The sequence below is a fragment of the Hibiscus syriacus genome, unplaced genomic scaffold (genome assembly GCF_006381635.1).
Source record: "Hibiscus syriacus cultivar Baekdansim isolate YM2019G1 unplaced genomic scaffold, ASM638163v2 tig00110548_pilon, whole genome shotgun sequence".
NCBI classification, from domain to species: domain Eukaryota; kingdom Viridiplantae; phylum Streptophyta; class Magnoliopsida; order Malvales; family Malvaceae; genus Hibiscus; species Hibiscus syriacus.
In genome coordinates, this window is record NW_024062775.1 from 2321078 (window position 1) to 2339644 (window position 18567).

At 34.4% G+C, this 18567-nt stretch overlaps 3 protein-coding genes across 4 annotated transcripts; 2 read left to right on the plus strand and 1 right to left on the minus strand.

The window, feature by feature from the left end:
* On the plus strand, positions 1–3317 carry LOC120130563. Its single transcript, XM_039147779.1, has 2 exons — positions 1–941; positions 3226–3317. Exons 1-2 carry the CDS (start codon positions 164–166, stop codon positions 3276–3278), a joined length of 831 nt encoding a protein of 276 aa, XP_039003710.1. The 5' UTR covers positions 1–163; the 3' UTR covers positions 3279–3317.
* A 496-nt stretch (positions 3318–3813) lies between these two features.
* LOC120130474 (uncharacterized hydrolase YugF-like) lies at positions 3814–5410 on the minus strand. Of its 2 annotated transcripts, XM_039147712.1 has the most exons (5): positions 4692–5410; positions 4458–4550; positions 4316–4383; positions 4062–4227; positions 3814–3971 (listed from the first exon to the last, which is right to left on the minus strand). In XM_039147712.1, exons 1-4 carry the CDS (start codon positions 5313–5315, stop codon positions 4065–4067), a joined length of 948 nt encoding a protein of 315 aa, XP_039003643.1. In that variant the 5' UTR covers positions 5316–5410; the 3' UTR covers positions 3814–3971; positions 4062–4064. The 2 variants fall into 2 exon arrangements, with proteins under 2 accessions (XP_039003643.1, XP_039003642.1); XM_039147711.1 differs by lacking the exon at positions 3814–3971 and having other exon boundaries at positions 4000–4227; positions 4692–5409.
* A 4404-nt stretch (positions 5411–9814) lies between these two features.
* Positions 9815–11771, plus strand: LOC120131001. The gene is made up of 2 exons (XM_039148125.1): positions 9815–10158; positions 10547–11771. The coding sequence occupies exons 1-2, from the start codon at positions 9815–9817 to the stop codon at positions 11769–11771; spliced, it is 1569 nt and encodes a 522-aa protein (XP_039004056.1).
* Positions 11772–18567: the final 6796 nt, after the last annotated feature.

Consider the following 18567-nt stretch of genomic DNA (forward strand, 5'->3'; position numbering starts at 1 on the left):
CTCCCCAAATCCCAAAAAAAAAACATTGAGCCATTTCCCTTTAAAGTTATCAGTTACAAAACCGAAAGCTTGAGCCAATGGATAATCCACGTCTTCCTTTCATCGTCCTCCTGATCGCCGCCTCCATCAATCCCTCGCATAGTTCCGCCGCACCGGCCACGCCATGCCGCTCCAACTGTGGCTCACTTCCAATCAAGTACCCTTTTGGCACTGGCTACGGGTGTGGCTCTCCACGGTTCGAACCTACGTAACCTGCAACTCGAACCAGCTCCTGCTAACAACCCACACTGACTCGTACCTAATCACCGCCATATCCTACAAAGACTCAACCGTTACGATCACCCCATCGGCCATGTCCACATGCAACTCCATGCAACAATCGCCTAACTTGGGGCTCGACTGGGCCAGTCCTTTCCAGCTAGGCCCATCAATTCTCCTCCTCCTCTCATGCACTCCCCCTACGTCGTCGCTCACCATCAAGGGCTCCCCCGTGTGTGACCCTTCCTCCACCCACCTCTGCGCCACGTTCTACACTTGTCCCGCCGCCGTCAACCTTGAGCTTCCGCTTTTCCCGCATACCAACACCTGCTGCGTGTACTCGCCGGCGAATTTTAACGGCAAAGGTGAATTGGACATGAGGGAAATGAAATGCAAAGGGTATACGTCGATTGCTTCCTTGGAAGATTCTCCGACGGACCCCAGTAAATGGCTGTATGGGGTGACGTTGAAGTATACCGACGGAGGTTTCGATGATTATTATATGAACAACAAATGTAACACTTGCGAGGATAGCGGCGGAATCTGCGGCTATTCTCCTCCTGGTAATTCGTTCCTCTGTATCTGCAACAATGGTTTCAATACCAGTACGGATTGCTACAATAACTACAATCCGATTCAGGGTTATGAAGATGTTATCGGGAGTTCCACATCTTTATCAACCTGTAAGTTTTTCTGCTTTCCTTTAGTTGATTTATTTTATTTATGGAGAGGTAGTGTTCCACTAACAATATTGATTTTTTATATATATTTTATACTAATAATTTATTTTAACTCTTTAAATTTTATGAAATCCTCTTCTAATATAAATTTTATATCCGTCCTTCATATGAAGATGGTGGCAATTAGTAATATTAGACACTACAAAACTACATGATATAAACAAAACACTATGATACAAATATAATACAAAACATAATGTGAATACATTATCTTATAATTATATATAATAGGAAGTAGTGATAAATTAAAATTTGTAAAAAGTACTAAATAAAAAGATATAGTACTGGGTAGATGGGAGTACCGGATGCTTATGCTTTTAGAAAGTTAGTGAAACTCAGTTTTGATAAGCACTTGATGGTAATTTTTGGGTGGTATATATGCCATTGGAATTTGTCTTGGAGCTTAAGGGTATAACTTATTTTTTTAGTTTAACAAAAAAATAAAATGAAATCAAAAGGGAGACGTTATATATAAAGCTTTAAAGTTGATCCCAAAAGAAAAAAATTATTTTTATTTGATGATATCTTTGGATTTTTTTAAATATCAAGTTTTAAAAAATTATTTAAGAATTAATGTCTAGTTTTAAATTATTTAAAAATATATCTTTGAAAAATGATTTTTATTAATTTAAAAGTAATTATAAAATAGTATCTATTTAAAATACTCTCAACTCATTTGATAATTAACGTTCAAATATTTCTTATATATAATATGTTCGAACCTTAGACCCTAAAAATATCAACTATATATTTAATCATTGAGATAGTTTAAAAAAGTGATTTGAGAACACAATTAAATTATAAAATTAATATAAAATTTTAAATAGAAAATAATTTTTTACAGAAAAAGAAACATGTGTCGGGATCTTTTTGAATCTGTCATTCTTCTCGCATAAAATAATTTTTTTTTATAATGAGAACATTGAACTCGACTCTTAAGGGAGTGTTTGGTTCACGAATATAAGATTACAAGTGGGAATGTAAGATTATCAGGGAATAGGATTATTGGGAATATTGTATTTTGTGTTTGGTTAGTTTAGCATGAATGCAAGATTACCGTGTTTTGATAAAAAAAATAAAAGATTATTGAAATGTATATTTGACCAAATTGTCTTTATTATATATTTGTTTTTTTAACAAGTTAGAAAATATTTATATATTTTCTTTAAAAAATTTAAATTCATAAAATTTATATATTTTTTTACAAAATTGAAAATATAAAAAAGGTTTAATAAAAGGGTAAAATTTTATTTTAACCCCTAAACTTCATATAAAATTTTAATTATAGATTTTTTTTTGTAAATCTAAAATAGTTTAAGGATAAATTTGTAATTTAACCTAGAATTTTTATTATTCAATGACAGAAAAATGATATTTTAAAAAAAAATTAAGGACATTTTAGTCCAAAATGCCGGTAATCGAACAATACCTAAAGGAAATGGAGGTAATGACATTCCCGTAATATACTCCAAAAAATATACTATTGGTAATAAAATATTACCGGGAATGAGATTCTCTGCCAACCAAACATGGGAATGTGAATTCCATTCCCATTAACCTTCGTAGAATTTTTATTATTCAATGACAGAAAAATGATATTTTTGAAAAAAAAAATTAAGACATTTTAGTCCAAAATGCCGGTAATCGAACAATACCTAAGGAAAGAGAGGTAATGACATTCCCGGTAATATACTCCAAAAAATATACTATTGGTAATAAAATATTACCGGAATGAGATTCCCTGCCAACCAAACATGGGAATGTGAATTCCATTCCCATGGGAATCTACATTCCTTGATCCAAACACCCCCTGATCCAAACACCCCCTAAGTGTTGATATGTTTTCCATAAATATATTTTTCTAAATAATTTCGATCTGAACTTAAATTTTTAATAATTTTTAAATACATTATAATTAAAAATTATGATATTTTTAAATAAATATTTGTTCTTAAAATTTCAGAAAAATACTGAAAAAAATAATTACAATAACAACAAATAGTGTGTGTAGTGACACGACACATTGCATTATTGGAGAATGTACATTTGAATCATTTTTGAATAAGACAATTATAAACTTAGCACATTAAAGCAATTACATTTATAAAATATATATATTAGAGTTTTTTTTAATTATTGGTTTTTATATTTAAAGAAAAGAGAGAATATTTGAAGATATTTTTGAAAAGAAAAAGAAAAACCCTTATTTTAAAAAAAAAATTTGCAGGGAAGATTTGGCTGCGACTCTGGGTTGGTCTGGTTTTCTGCATTGCTGCTTGAAGAAGGCAATGACTAATGCCTGATTTCCTTTTAGTGTATTTCTATGGCAGCTTCTTTTCTATATTGTAAGGTTTGTGATAGACTCCAAGAAGTCAAGAACCTTACCCCACTTGGAAAAGTTGTAAGTAAAGCAGAATATATTTATTAGATGACCAAGTATACACAATGTTAGAGAGTCGATGATCAGAAACATGCACCTCAGTTGAATCATTTGAACAAAAGAGAAGATGAACTACAAAATATTAAACGAAAGAGGAATTCAGAGTTTGAACAGAATCAGAGAATAACAACGTCAAAGGCTTTGATTTTCATTCCAAAAAAAGACTCCATACCAAAGAAATTCTGTATTTCTTATGCACGATAAGAAATCGTCCCACCAAAACCAATAACAAAGATTGCAGCAATGTTCTGGTCATGATTATTGCATTGATATTTTATATATGTATGGTAAAAAAACGGAAACAAAATTTCATCAAGAATCATATAAATGATATTAAGAAAAACAAGCATTTGCATGGATTAATGATCTAAAACAAGCTGCAAATGTCAAGCTTTGCTCTAAAAACAACTGCCCTTTGATGCCAATCTAAGTTCGAGAATTTATACATAAATTACAAATGTTTGAAGCATGCTTAATCTGTATAACAAATTCCATCATCTGAACATGACTGACTGGGAAGGATCATCTGCAATCTAATAAAAAAACCAAACAAAAAGCCTTACAGGTAAGGAAGGAATCGGTGTAAATGGTGATAGTAAGGCAATTCCTGGATTTTTGCATACCTTTCAATCTGTTTTACAGCCATTGCTATAGTTTCTGGGTTTCGAAGGAGGAAGTGAATCAGTAAGGAAAGATTTGAAGTACTTAGATAACTCTTTAGTCTTCTCAACATTGATAGCATGGCCTGCATTCTTTAGGATCACTAGTTCTGCGTTGTCTCCCAGATGGCTGCATTAGCAGCTTAACATCACTATCACACTCCAACCAAATCAAGAACCCGAAAGATAAAAGGAAACCGAAATACATTATCAGTTACCTTTTCAATCTGTGTCCCAATTCCAAGGGGAATATTTGGTCATATTCTCCCCAGAGTATCAGTGTTGGCTGCGCATATGAACAACGTTTACTACTTACAATAAAGACTATGTTAATTAAAATTCCAGACAAACTGCACTAACCTGGTTTATCTTCGGAAGATCGGACAGCTTTCGATCCTTGTGTAATGCTTGGATCAGTTCTTTTCTCTCTTGAAAATACTCTGTGCACATTTCCTGCCATCAAAATCGAATTTCGATACCAACTTATGACTATCAAAGATACCCAGAAATCTAATCTAACACCATCTGTTTGTTCATATCGGGACATGGTTCGAAGAAAAAATGATTCAAAAGAATTAGAGAAGCTTCACGTACATGGATGAAATCGTTTAGAAAACAAGTAGGGACTCCTTTAACGGGCTTATGAAACGAAATCTTCATCAATTCCCTCATCTTGTCGGGCTTCTGGGGCAGCAAAATACTAACAGCTTCATCCACGCTCTTCACTTTAAACATCCCTTCATCCATATCTTTATCTTCCAAACAAACCCCGGCGCAACATAGCACCAACTTCTCGACTCTCTCCTTAAACTGCGCCGCCATACTATAACCGACGAAGCCGCCGTAACTGATCCCGACAACGTTCATAACTGTAACCCCATGGGCCTCCATGACCCGCATGACACACTGGGCCTGGAACTGTTCCGAACGTTCGGGTCGGGTCGTGTAGGAGTCGCCGAAGAAGAGGAGATCCGGGACGTAGACGTTGAATCTGGACATCAGGGGTGACACGAAGTCGTTCCATTGCCACATCGCGTTGGCGCCTATGCCGTGAATGAGGACTAACGTGGGCTTGGATTCGATGTGAGCTTTTGGGGCCCAAACGTGCATGACGGTGCCATCGCCGAGGTCCGTCGTCGATGATCGGAGGCCGGCGTTGGAAAAGCTGTAGCGGAAACACCAGTCCCGCGTTGCAGTAAAGCTGAAACACTTGGCCATTATTTTTTTCAGAAAGAAAAAGTAGAAAAGAAGACGACTTTAAATCCAAAGAGGAAGACGACACCGAAGGATTTGATTGGTGTCAAATAAAGCGCCAACCTTTTTTTTGTTGTTTTCTCCCTAAAGAACTCCGGTTTACTGACAGACGAAGTAAAAATGTCCGGTTTCAGTCAGAGTTAGTTTAATTTCTAAGCTTTCACTTTGGTTTTAGGTAAAAGTTAAATAAAAATATTATAAGTTCTAGTTTTTATAATTAGTTTGAAACTATTGTTTTTAACATAATTTTTTAAATTATTTTATCCATTTAATATTGATTTTAAACAGATTCTGTTAACTAAAAATACTTTTAAAAGATCACGTCAAACAAGAATTTGTCTATTTAGGTAACAAAATCTGGATGATTTATTATTCGGATTGGAGGCAGTATTATCGTTTTGACATAACTTTTAAAACTATTTATGTAAATAACATAAAAATTAATATAGGAAAGTAATATTTTTATAAAGGCACGTTATGCAAGTAAGTTTTTACTGATGTATTAATATGTAAAAGATTATATGAATTTTAAATTTATTAATTGATTTTAATAAAATACAGTTTTATTCTTTATGACAAAACTTAAGTTTAATTACTTGTAAGAATATAATTTAGAAATATATATTTAAACAATATGAGAATGTACGATCAAAAACTATTCATTTTGAATTGTTAAAGATCTGATTTTAAATTAATGTCTAAATATGTTTTTTTAAATTCATTTATACCTAACTAGTGCAGTGTGGGTTAGGTTTATAGAGTAGAGTGTTTGGGGTCGCAAAGTCTGGGGAACTTTGGGAATAGGATAATTAAAGGGGGTAGTTGATGAGGTGAGAGGCCAAATTAGAATGAGACATTTTGCCGGATATTATGAAAATCGTCTTTTCTGTTGAATATCGATTAATTTCAAGTGTGTTGATGGTGAATGGAAGGGCGGTTGCTATTTGTTTAAAGGTTGTGATTTACTATGCCTTAAATGGAGAAGACCTGTTGGTAGGAAATTCTAGACAAATTGTTTAACTTCTATCCTTTATCATTTATTTTTTTAGCTCTCCTTGAAATTTCTACTTATCTTAAGATTAGTTTAAAGTCGAAATTTGTGGTATTATATATTAGGTTTGTTATTTATGTCAGGTGATGAGGGACCTTTATTCATTTTTCATGTTGTTTGGACTTTTTGGTGAACAATGATAGGGTATAACCCTTGGTATAAGTGAACGCTATAGAGTGATGCCTTTTGAGAAATGTTTTTTTTTAAAAAAAAATGGGATCTCGTTAAAAATCTCTTTTGTTGTTAACATAGACGTTCAAAATATTTATTATTGAATACTTTTATATCGTTTCATTACTAGCAATAATTCATCCCAATTCATCCCTTTTAATTTGAACATAGACCTATGTATTAATTTCATCTTATTATAATAATATGTTATTTAAGAATAACTACATTAAACGAATAATGACATCTCATTTAAATACGATGAATTTATTCTCTAAAAAATTCATCCAACCTAAATTTAATTATTTTTCCCCTGAAAAACGATCCAATAAAATTGAATAAGTCAGTACCCATAAAATCTAAGTATTATATAGTAGAAAGTAAAAAACGGCGCACGATACGTTTTCTCTAGGTGCACGTTAGAAGGACTAACAAAACCTTGGTTTCCTGTCGCGTCGCCGGCGTTTCTTTCTGATCTCCGGTCTGTTTTCACTCTCAGTTGTTCTTTCCGTCTTCTGGTATGGATTGGAGAAAGCTTTTCGGTTGTCAAGCAAATCAAGAGCTGACCTATTTTCCCCCAAATCAGAACAGCGAATCCTTAATTGTTCAACCTCCTCCTGAGGTCTTTGAGGCTGGAACGACAAAGTGGAAGTCTTCTCTGGTTGGGCAGTTCCTAGGTGTTTCCCCAAATTTCATTACTCTGCAACGAACCATCGAAAAGCTCTGGAATCATCCAGCACAAAGGGCTCGAGTACAAGTTAGTCTCGCTGGAAATAATATGTACATTTTCTCATTCAGTTCTGATTCAGCTAGGGACTGGGTCCTAGACAATGGCCCTTGGCATGTTCTCCATAAACCTTTAATACTTAGGAAATGGGAACCTAATCTTCAAAGACTGAATTTTGACTTATCTAGATTGCCGTTTTGGGTTCATCTGCTTAATATTCATCTTGAACTGTATTCAAAGAAAGGCCTTAGCTACATAGCCAGTGCCTTAGGAGTACCCATTTCTATGGACTCAATCACTGCTTCCAAATATAGGCTTGAATATGCTAGGGTATGTATCGAGATAGGGGCTAAAGACGAACTGCCAAAATCTGTTGAAGTGATGCTTGCAAATGGTTCTAAAACTACTATATATGTTGACATCCCTTGGTTTCCTAATAGATGTAGGAGATGTAACACTTTTGGACATTCTAATAAAAGATGTTTTGTTAAAACTTCCTTTGCTACTACTACTCCAAAAATATGGAGAAAAAAAAACCAAATTGACAATACTGATCATACTCCTAAAAAAAACTAGATTCCTTGCATACTCCACTGTCTGATCCTTCCCTGCAAATTTCTCTGCCCGAATCTTCCTCTTCAACAGAACAAAATGTTATCAAGGATAAAGAACATGTTTCTGGAAATACATCTTCTTTACAAACAATTCTTTCTAAAAATGATTCTATGATCCCTACTGTTTTGTCAAATGAGGATACTAAAGCTCAGTCATCTATCCCTACTCCTAGAGAAGATTCAGTTAATGGTGATCTACCTGAACTACTTCCTGAAACTCCCCCCAAAATAAATGATTCTATCACTATTCCTAAGCGAGGTAGAGGTAGGCCAATTAAGATCCATGCTAAAACAACTATTAGAAGTTCATCAAACAGATTCAAAATTTTATCCACAGTGGATGAAGTCTCACCTCCCTCTGAGACTCAGCTCAGGAAAGCAAGGCCTGCTGCTGCTGGGGTTATCAAACTCATCAAAGAGCTCAAATCGAAAAAGAAAGACCATATCAGTAAGATCAAAAGTACCCCTGGAAAAAATATAGAGGGCTCTTCTTCCTCTATCTCTCAATGATTATCTCTTTCTGGAACATAAGAGGATTCAACAATCCTCAAAAATAAAACAAGGTTCTGAATAGAGCTAAACTATTCAATGTTGATTTTCTCTGTCTGTTTGAAACTAGGGTTAAACCCAAAAATTCTGATAAAATCATTCACAAATCTTTGGGTAGCTGGAATATCATTACTAATTATGATTCTGCTGCCAATGGCAGAATCTGGATTCTCTGGAAACAAGGCATTGACATTTCTTATTGCTTTTCTACTGATCAGAGCATTACTGTCAAATGCTTCAACAATAATTCTTCTTTCATTATCACTGCCATATATGGCAGTAATAGTGGTTCCCATAGAAGATCTCTTTGGCAGCACCTTAATTATCTTGACTCCTTATATGGATCTCAGCCTTGGATTCTGGGAGGTGATTTCAACACCTTCCTTAATTTCAACGAAAGCTCGGACTCTCATCTTCTTGGCCCTTACTCTACCACTGATATGCTTGACTTCCAAGAAGTAGTTCAAAACCTCTCTCTCCAAGATCATCATTTCTTTGGCCCCACTTTCACTTGGAGTAACAAGCAAAAGGATACTTCTTGCTAGGAAACTGGATAGGGTGTTAATAAACCCTCATTGGGCTTCCTCTTTTCAAGGATCATTTGTTGAATTTTTAGCCCCAGGTCCCTCTTATCACAGTATGGCTATGGTCTGGACTTCGAAAGAGACTCAAACCAATAGACCTAAGCCTTTCAAATTCTTTAATTTCTGGACCAAGCACCTAAATTTTCTCGAAGAAGTTTTTCCTCCTGACACCTTCCTACTCAATAAAACCCTATGCAGAAACTTTTCATTAAACTTAAACGTTTAAAACCTTGCTTGAAGAAATTTAACAAGGAAAATTATAGTGACATCTCTGCAAGGGTAAAACAAAAGAGAAATGAACTAGAGCAGATTCAACTATCTACTTTAAATGGGCAAAATTCTTTATAAAAAGAATTTAATGTCCAAAATGAGTTAACTGCCCTAGAGGATAATGAACTCATGTTCCTTAAACAGAAAACAAAGGTGAGATGGATTAAAGAAGGTGATAAATGCTCCAAATTATTTCACACTGCTATTGCCTCTAAACTCAAAAGTGATAATATTAGGGTTCTTATTAATAATGAGGATAAAAGACTTGAGTCTTATGATGATATGGAAAATGAGATCATTGATTACTTCAAGAAGCAACTAGGAACTTCTGACCCTAATGTTCTTCCTTCTTATTCTGATTTCTTGAAAAACCTGCTTCGGTTTTCTCTGCCTTCTGAGACTGCTGCTGATCTTTCTAAAAAAATTTTGATGAAGAGATAAAAGAAGCTTTGTTTAGTCTAGGGAACGACAAAGCTCCAGGCCCTGATGGATTCACTCCTATGTTCTTCAAAATCTCTTGGTCTGTGGTAGGAGAGGATGTTGTCAATGCTGTAACTTTCTTCTTTCAAGAGGCTACTATTCACCAAGCTTTTAACTCCACCATTTTAGCCTTGATTCCTAAAATTCAAAACCCCTGCAAAGTTAAAGATTACAGACCCATTTCTTGCTGTTCAGTGGTATATAAAATTATCACAAAAATTCTTGTTAAAAGACTCTCTTTGGTGCTACCAGATCTTATTAATCTTAATCAAACTGCTTTTTTGAAAGGGAGATCCATAATTGATAACACCCTACTTGCTCAGGAATTGGTGAAAGGCTATGGCAGGAAAAACATTTCCCCAAGGTCTGCTATAAAAATTGATTTACAAAAGGCCTTTGATTCTCTAAACCGGGACTTCATTTCTTCTACTCTTGTTGCCATAGGACACACTCACACTTTCATAGGATGGATTGAAGCTTGTTACAGAGAAGCCAGATACTCTATATCTTTTAATAGATCTCTTATAGGATTGTTTAAAGGTCAGAGAGGAATTAGACAAGGAGACCCTTTATCTCCTAATCTTTTTGTCTGGCTATGAATATACTCTCTATAATCCTCAATCTTGCTGCCGCTAGAGGAATTTTTGGTTATCATCCAAAATGCAAGAAGCTAGGAATCACTCATCTCTTTTTTGCTGATGATCTTCTAATTTTTTGCAAAGGTAATCTTGAGTCTATGTTGGTGTTTCCAGTGTACTTAACCACTTCTATTCCTTGTCTGGCCTTAATTTTAACGTCAATAAGACTGAATTCTTTGCTGCTGGAGTGTCTGCTGGAACTCTTGAATTTATCAAATCTGCCACTGAATTTAAGCAAGGTTTTCTGCCAGTCAGATACCTTGGAGTTCCTTTGGTCACTAGGAAACTTACTGAAACATATTGTTTTCCACTTCTTGACAACTTCGAAGCTAGACTTCACCATTGGTCTGGAAAATCTTTAAGTTATGTTGGACATCTTGAACTTATAAAAACTGTCCTCTATAGTGTTGTAAATTTATGGTTTCAACAGTTCATCCTTCTCCAGAAGGTTATCAATTGTCTTGAGCAGCTTTGCTCTCGTTTCATATGGAAAGGATCCGATAAAGCTGCCAAAGGAGCCAGGATCAGCTGGAATAGACTTTGTTGCCCTAAATTTGAAGGAGGCCTTGGTTTAAAGGATCTTAATTCTTGGAACAAGGCTTGCATGATTCAACTTATTCGAAAACTTCTTGCGAGAAATAGATCTCTGTGGGTTGCTTGGATTCACTGTTATGTTATTAAAAATAGAGAATTAAGTGACATCAATGTTAGTTCTTCTTTTAGCTGGAGCATTAGAAAGCTTCTCAAACTTAGAACTCAGGCCCTTCCTATTATTTCTGCTGGAATCACTAAAACCTCTGTTATTTGGGATGAATTAAGGGAGAATAGAGAAAAGGTTACATGGAAGAAATTGCTCTGGTTTCCTCTCCACATTCCCAAACATAGTATGATTTCTTGGATGATTATCCTCGACCGTCTTCCTACTCGTGATAGACTTTTTAGAATGGGAATCTCAAATTGTATCCTTCGCAATAATGAACCAGAATCCAAGAACCACTTGTTTTTTAACTGTGTCTATGCTTCTTCTATCTGGAACTCTATCATGATTCTTACCAACTTGCGAGATTCTCACGGGACTTGGAATTCAAGGATTGAATGTGCTACTCAAAAATGGAAGGGAAAATCCTTACTTTCTATTATCCTAAGAATTGTCTGGAACGCTTTTAACTACTTAATATGGGAGGAGAGAAATAGAAGGATTTTTAAAGGTGGATCAAGAACAACAGATCAAATTCTCAAGTCTATCAAGGAATTTGTCCGTATTCAGCTTAGTGATAAAGACATTAATAGGACTGATCATGTTAATTATATTCTTTGTAGCCATTGGGGTCTTGACTAATCTATCTTTTGTTGTAAATAGGGGCTTATTCTCCCACTTGGGATGATTGCTATTTGTTGAACTTTCATGTTGGATAATAAAAATCTTACTTATCCAAAAAAATCTAAGTATTGTGTCCCTCCCTAATTTTAAGTGATATTATATTTACGGCTGATAGCGCATCAACTATATGCCAATCATTAATGAAAATGTAAGGAATATTGATTTTTTGTAGACAAGGCAAGCAAACCAACGATAAAAGCTTCCTCCACCGCAAAATAGGAATCATGAGAAAATGATGGGTGGGTTGGGACTTGAACGGACGACTATCCTAATTATTCCCATAACAAAAAAGAATTCCCAATATTTTTACCTAACAATTTTGAACATCTTAACAGTATGCCGGTAAATGAACGAACGCTCATTGAATTATTCGTGAATCATTTGGTGAGAAGTACATTTATGTTCGTTAATTTATTAAACGAATGAACATGAACAAGATTTTATATCCGTTTAATTAAATGAACGAACACAAACAAATGTCTCGTTCGTTTCATTTACATTCGTGAACGTTCGGTAATCCGTTCGTTTATGATCGTTCATTTATGTTTGTTCATTTATGTCCGTGTATGTTCATTCATTTATGTTCGTTTATGTTCATTTATATTCAGCTCAATCTCTGTAACACCTCAATTTAGGGGCTAAAATTAAGAAATTATAAAGTATTGGATTTAATTGGTATTTTGGGGTGAAATTGAGGATTAAATTGTAAAATCGCAAAGTTAGAATACCATTTTAAGAAGTGCATGAAATTCAGTGGCTAAACTCATGATTTGATCATTTTTCTTTAGGAGAAAATATAAACCCCCATTTCCCGTATGTTTCTGCATAATGTTTCCCAGTTTTCCCTTCCCTTCAACCCTCATTTCAACTCCGATCTACACACCGTCCGACGTCCGTTTGAAGAACCGAAATCACCATCGTGTTCGTTGGTAACCGATGAACAAAACCCCTTAAACCTTTCTTCGTGAATTGTCATCGTTCGTCGTTAATTTCAGTTGGAAGTATTATCGGTTTTAACTCAATTTTCGTTGGTTTTTCGTCGATTCACGTCGATCCGGTCACCCGTTTTCGACACCTCCCACACCATCGTCTTCTTTGCATCGTTCCGCATCCACCGATGTCATCTGTTTCTCCGACTTCACCGGTGCGTGGAGGGTGAGAAAGTGAAAGTTTTTGATGTTTCGGAATCGATCTCTCTGCCATTCAAAATTGTGAACCGAGCTTGGTAAGTATCTCAAAAGTTCTTAAAATAATTTTTAGTAATTTTTTCGGGAATTGTTTGACACTCCACAGCGTCGCACGCGCCCCATGCGCCGCCTGTGCGTGGAGAAGTCCTAATTTGTAATTAATTTCTGTTAGGGTGATATTTGTGTAAAACTTGGGTGTTAGTTTTTAAAATATTTTTAGAATGGTGCCTAATTTGTAATTAATTTATGTTAGGGTGATATTTGTGTAAAATCGTTTACCGTTGACCTTTGACCGCCGTTGACTATTGACTTTGACCGAAAAAGTCAAAATGTTCGAAAAATCATATTTTGTAATTTTTATGTCTCGAATCCGTTTTTGGGGTCCGTTTCGCCAAATTCGAACCCGATAAGCTGTTTTTGACTGATTTATCTCACATTTCGATATATTTTTCGGAATTAAGCTCCGTTTTTTATGTAATTTCTATTGATATGTATTCGAGGAATTATTGGAAGTTGATTTTAAGATCGAGGGCGTTTGAATGGAGTTTAAATGGTCGATTAGTATGGCATGAAAATCGAGGTAATACATTACTACCTTTTCACGCTTTATGAAACATGTTAGTAGTGGTAAATGCATGAATGAAAATATTTGGTCTCATATGTGTAATTAATGAAGTTCTACACTCAATTCGAATACAGTAAAAATTCGGTAACTGAATATGGATCAGATGACTAATATAAGAAATTGAAGGACAGTTTGAATTCAATTACAAGTTATGAAATTAAGTGATATAGGAATCAACACTGGATATGCAATTTATAATCTATCTCATTTGATAAGGTATGAAAATACTTCGATTAGGTAAAATTACGAAATTACCCTTATGTTGGAAAATGACAAAAATTGTCCCTGGAAGTGGATTAATAAATCTGAAAAGATATAATGATCTGATAAAACTACTGATGTGCATAAGAAATGTTAGCTTTACTTGCAAAATTTGGATAACAGGTTTTTAACCCCAAGAGGGTTTGTGCAAGATACTAGAAGTCTGTTAAGGAATCATTTCAAGACTAGAGAATGTTTAGGAAAGCAATTAACTATAGGATCTCTAAATTATAATTATTTTCGTTAAGTGTTAATACTGAAGTTATATGGTTAAGAAATTACAAAAATACCCTTAAGAGGTAAAAATAATTAGAGTTGACCCTGAATGAGAAAATACTTTGAGGATTCTTACTTAACTCGATAAATTATGGATTTAATTGTTAAGATCATGTCTTTGTACAGAAAATTCCTGATAACCTGTTAGTAATTTCCGAGAAGAAAATTGATCTGAAAATCTCCGAGTTACGAATAAATTATCGAGGGTGCTCTTTTGTCAAAATTGTTCGAAATGTATGGAAAAGATGATACGTTTGAATTAATAAGATCATTTGGAAGGAAATGATTGAACTACACCAGATCTGTAAAATGATCAAAATAACCCTGTAATAGAAATGACCCAAGAATATCACCAAGCTCAGGAATGATGGGATATCCTCGAGCTCTGTAATGAATGGAATAAAACTGAACATCAAAATGACCAAAATACCCTTACGGCCTATACTAAGTATATGTCTTGGATTAATTAAGAAATCCAAATAAGCATAGGTGTTGGACTACCTTTAAAAGTTATAGAATACACCTTAAGTGAGCCGATCAACCATAATGATATGTCAGTACTTGAACGACATATATATTAATTGAATGCGTGTTCATCTTCTCAAGTTTGACTCGATGATAATTTTGGAAGTATTCAGCTCAGCTCAACTCTAGATCACATTCAGTACTAAGAATTTAATATTTTTTATACAAATCAACCACGAAGACCAAATTGAATTGAACGAAAGTATAGTATGTATCCGAAAATCAGAAACGTCTAGATTACCCTGGAAAACCCCAAAGTAACTGGAATGGTGACTACTAAATGAACTAAGTAACCTCAATGATTGAGGATTAAGTAAGTGATTTGGATAAGTCTGGAAACTCTGATGAGGTTACATAGTGTACAATTATTATGGGTTATGAACCAAAAATCAAGTACGTCAGCATTTCATGATATCGTTGAAGCGTGGAAGTGAAAGGAAGACCCTTGGAAGACCCATTCAGCGATGACTCCAAAGATGATTTATGGACATTAATTGTTGTTATTAAAGAATGAATACCTGAAGGACAAAGAATGAATCGGTCAACAGACATTAGTTCTGGGAGTTTTTCAGCTTGAGTTATTTCGATAATCCGATAGATTGACATAGACTGTAAATGTCCTGAATCTTCATTTTTCTTTATCAACTCAAGTCTCATTCTGAATAACTGATGATTCTGTTAGTTATTGAATTATTCCAATAGTGATTCTAAATTCTGCCATTCTATCGGTATACTAAAGATCTGTGTTTCTCTGCTTGTTAAGATTATCCAGTACCTCTGAATAATATATGTAAACTCTGGTGTGTTCCCTAATCAGATGAATATTTTATCTGATTTCTGATCTGAATTCTGTTATGATACCTGACATAGATTCTAATCTGATACTTGACCTGAATTATGTTTTGATTTTTAATATATTCGTTTAAGGACGAAACATGTTTTATTGGGGGTATAGTTGGAGGAAGAATACTTGCAGGTTCCTCGGCTTTGTGCTGAGAGTCTTACTGTTCGTGACGGGGTTGAATACTTGTAGGTTCCTTGGCTTTGTGCTCAGGGCCTTACTGTTCGTGGCGGGGTTGTATGGTTATGGAGAACCTACACATTTTGTTCGTGACGGATGGAGAAATTACTATGGTTTTGAATTTTAAAAAGATTTGTATCTTTTCATTGGTTTTGAGGGAACAAACTAGATAACCTATTGTGATCTCATAAACTCAGACATACGAAATATTTCTGTCAATTAAAAGTTCATTGTCCGTTACCATCTGAAATATCAGTAGGATCTCCGCTCAGCATAAAATCTATGGATGTTCGGAACCAATAAGAAAATATATGTTTATCTGTATCTGCACGTTCTTCAGCATCATCTGGTAGTTCTGTATTACTGAGCTTTCCGAAGCTCACTCTATTACTCACCATTGCAGGTTAAAAGAATTGTACCAGTGCAGCTATCAACTTCAGTAAGGGAGTTCTTCCGGCGTTGTTTGCAGAGTATGGTACATGTGATTAGGGGGCATGCAATTGTATTTTGTTTTTATATACGAGTCTGAAAATCTGTTTTATTTCTGCATACTTATAAATCATTTTATAAGTTACATGTTTTAATAAAAGTTTTAAATTTTCCGCTATTTTTACAGTGGGTTGCTCCGGTGGCTCTAATATGATAACCCAGATCAGATCGGGATACCTGCATCGGTCTGAGGGGGTTACAATCTCCATTCCCATTTACAATATTAAGACTCAATCATTAATATTTTAAAACCCAAATAATTTTAAACTTAAATCAATTAAAGAAAATATAAACCATATCTATTTAAAACCCAAATAATTTTAACTATGAAGTTGTAGGTTACATTAATGAATAATGAATTTTATGTGATTATAAACCATACCTATTTAAAACTCAAATAATTTTAACTATGAAGATGTAAGTTATATTAATGAATAATGAATTTTATGTGGTTATTGTTGTTGTTGTTTAGGTTCGTTTACGTTCATTTATTGTGTTCAATTATGTTCATTTATTATGTTTGTGTAGGTTCGTTTATGTTTTTTTCGTTTGTGTTCGTTTATATTTGTTTACATCTGTTCATTTATTTTCGTTCATTTATCATTTAAATGAACGAACATGAACAAACACGAACAAGCTACATTCTTTAACAAACGAACACAAAATTTTTTTTGTATTCGTTCATTTGTTCGGTTAAATTTAAACGAATGAACATGAACATACACCGTTTGTGTTCATTCGGTTCGTTTATAGGCCTACTCAACACAAATATGATACAATAAATCACATAACAAATACAACACGACGTGATGACAAAATTAGATTATCAATAAAAGTTATAAAGAAAATATTTTATACCATATGAAAATTTAAAATTTTTTAAGGTGTGACTGCATTCCTCAGTTCATCCCTATTATATTCATGCTCATTATTGTTATATGTTTAATAATTTTGGCTAAATTTATATTTACACAACTAAAACAAAACATAAAGAATGACGTGTATATACAGATTACAGATGATGAGATATAAACTAAACAAAAGACCAAAGTTAAGGCTTTTCTATGCCTCTTTAGGCTACAGATCTGTAAGGATAGCATGCCCTAAAAAAATTAAGCCGTGACACAAGCTTGGAGATGATATTCGTATTTCGACCCCAGTGAACTATATAAGGTACGATGAAGTGACCTTGTGACATCATTTTGAGGTACTCCTAAACCAAAATCAATGAAAGAAACCAAATTAGTAGAGGTCAGTAATAAATATTTACACCGGTAATATATATAAAAGAGACTACATGATCAATCATCTAAAAATTTTAAGACTCCACATACTGTAAACTTTAGATTCTAAATTAACACAAATCAAAAGTTTGTACTTAATCGAGCATCTCACCAGAAGTTTAATCCTAGATTCAGCCTATAGGTGTGTTAAACTCTTCAATAATCTTGAAGTGACTGTCTCGCATCCATTTCCTATACATATTTGAACATAGATATAGTAATATGATCCTTCGTACATAGAAAAACTATAAAAAGATCAAACATACCTATGATACATGCATAAATATTTCTGACACCCATACCTGAATCGGAGTACTATAGTGAGGAATACCATTTTCATTTTTGGCATAATATATCATCCCTGATAAACAATAGTAATGTTATTATCATTCATCAAGTGAACACATGCCTATGCTGTGCTGCAAAGTGCAGCACATTGTGCCTATGCATCAAAGCCCTGGAACTGCTCTGCAAATGTGGGAGGCAAAGTGAAGGGTAAAAAGGATCACATAGGAAAGCAAAAGAAAACACTTACCTGAGCATCGCAGCTGAGCTGAGATTTCAGAGGCATAAGTGCAAAGCAGCATAGATATGAGATAGAGAAAATGAAGACGGGGATAAGATGTGCAGATTTTTCATTTCCCTTTCACCAGATGAGTAGAGCATAGACACACCCATATTGACCATAAACTACTTTTTTTTTTTACCGTTGTCTTTGGAATGTGTCTCCGAAGATCACACTCAATAGACCTGCTCCGAAGATCACACTCAATAGACCTGCTCCGAAGATCACATTTCTTATTAACACCAAAACTCCCGCAGTGATATGATCTTTCCTAGATCTGTAGTGACTAGTAGTACTTCCTATACATGTAGTGACCACTAGAACCATTAACACCAAACCATGCATAGTTCATTAATATAGAAATCATAGGCAAAATTTATGGCTTTGCTTGGTAGAGTGGAATGAAAATAGGAATGATGGAAAATTAAAGGGGTGGAAAAGTAGAAAGATGAAAAAAAATAATTGTTTCTTTCCATTTGGTGTGCTTGATAAGAAGGATGAAAAAAATTCAAAGAAAATAAT

Bases quoted from the DNA above. Each gene is read 5' to 3' on its own strand.
- LOC120130474 (XM_039147712.1), bottom strand. From the start codon at position 5,315: ATGGCCAAGTGTTTCAGCTTTACTGCAACGCGGGACTGGTGTTTCCGC. The intron at 4,384-4,457 runs GTTAGTGCAGTT...TCATATGCGCAG, and splicing joins ATCTTCCGAAGATAAACCAG to CCAACACTGATACTCTGGGG. The intron at 4,228-4,315 runs GTAACTGATAAT...CTGCTAATGCAG, and splicing joins TTGGGACACAGATTGAAAAG to CCATCTGGGAGACAACGCAG.
- LOC120130563 (XM_039147779.1), top strand. From the start codon at position 164: ATGCCGCTCCAACTGTGGCTCACTTCCAATCAAGTACCCTTTTGGCAC. The intron at 942-3,225 runs GTAAGTTTTTCT...AAAAATTTGCAG, and splicing joins TTCCACATCTTTATCAACCT to GGAAGATTTGGCTGCGACTC.
- LOC120131001 (XM_039148125.1), top strand. From the start codon at position 9,815: ATGTTCTTCAAAATCTCTTGGTCTGTGGTAGGAGAGGATGTTGTCAAT. The intron at 10,159-10,546 runs GTCTGCTATAAA...TGGTGTTTCCAG, and splicing joins AGGAAAAACATTTCCCCAAG to TGTACTTAACCACTTCTATT.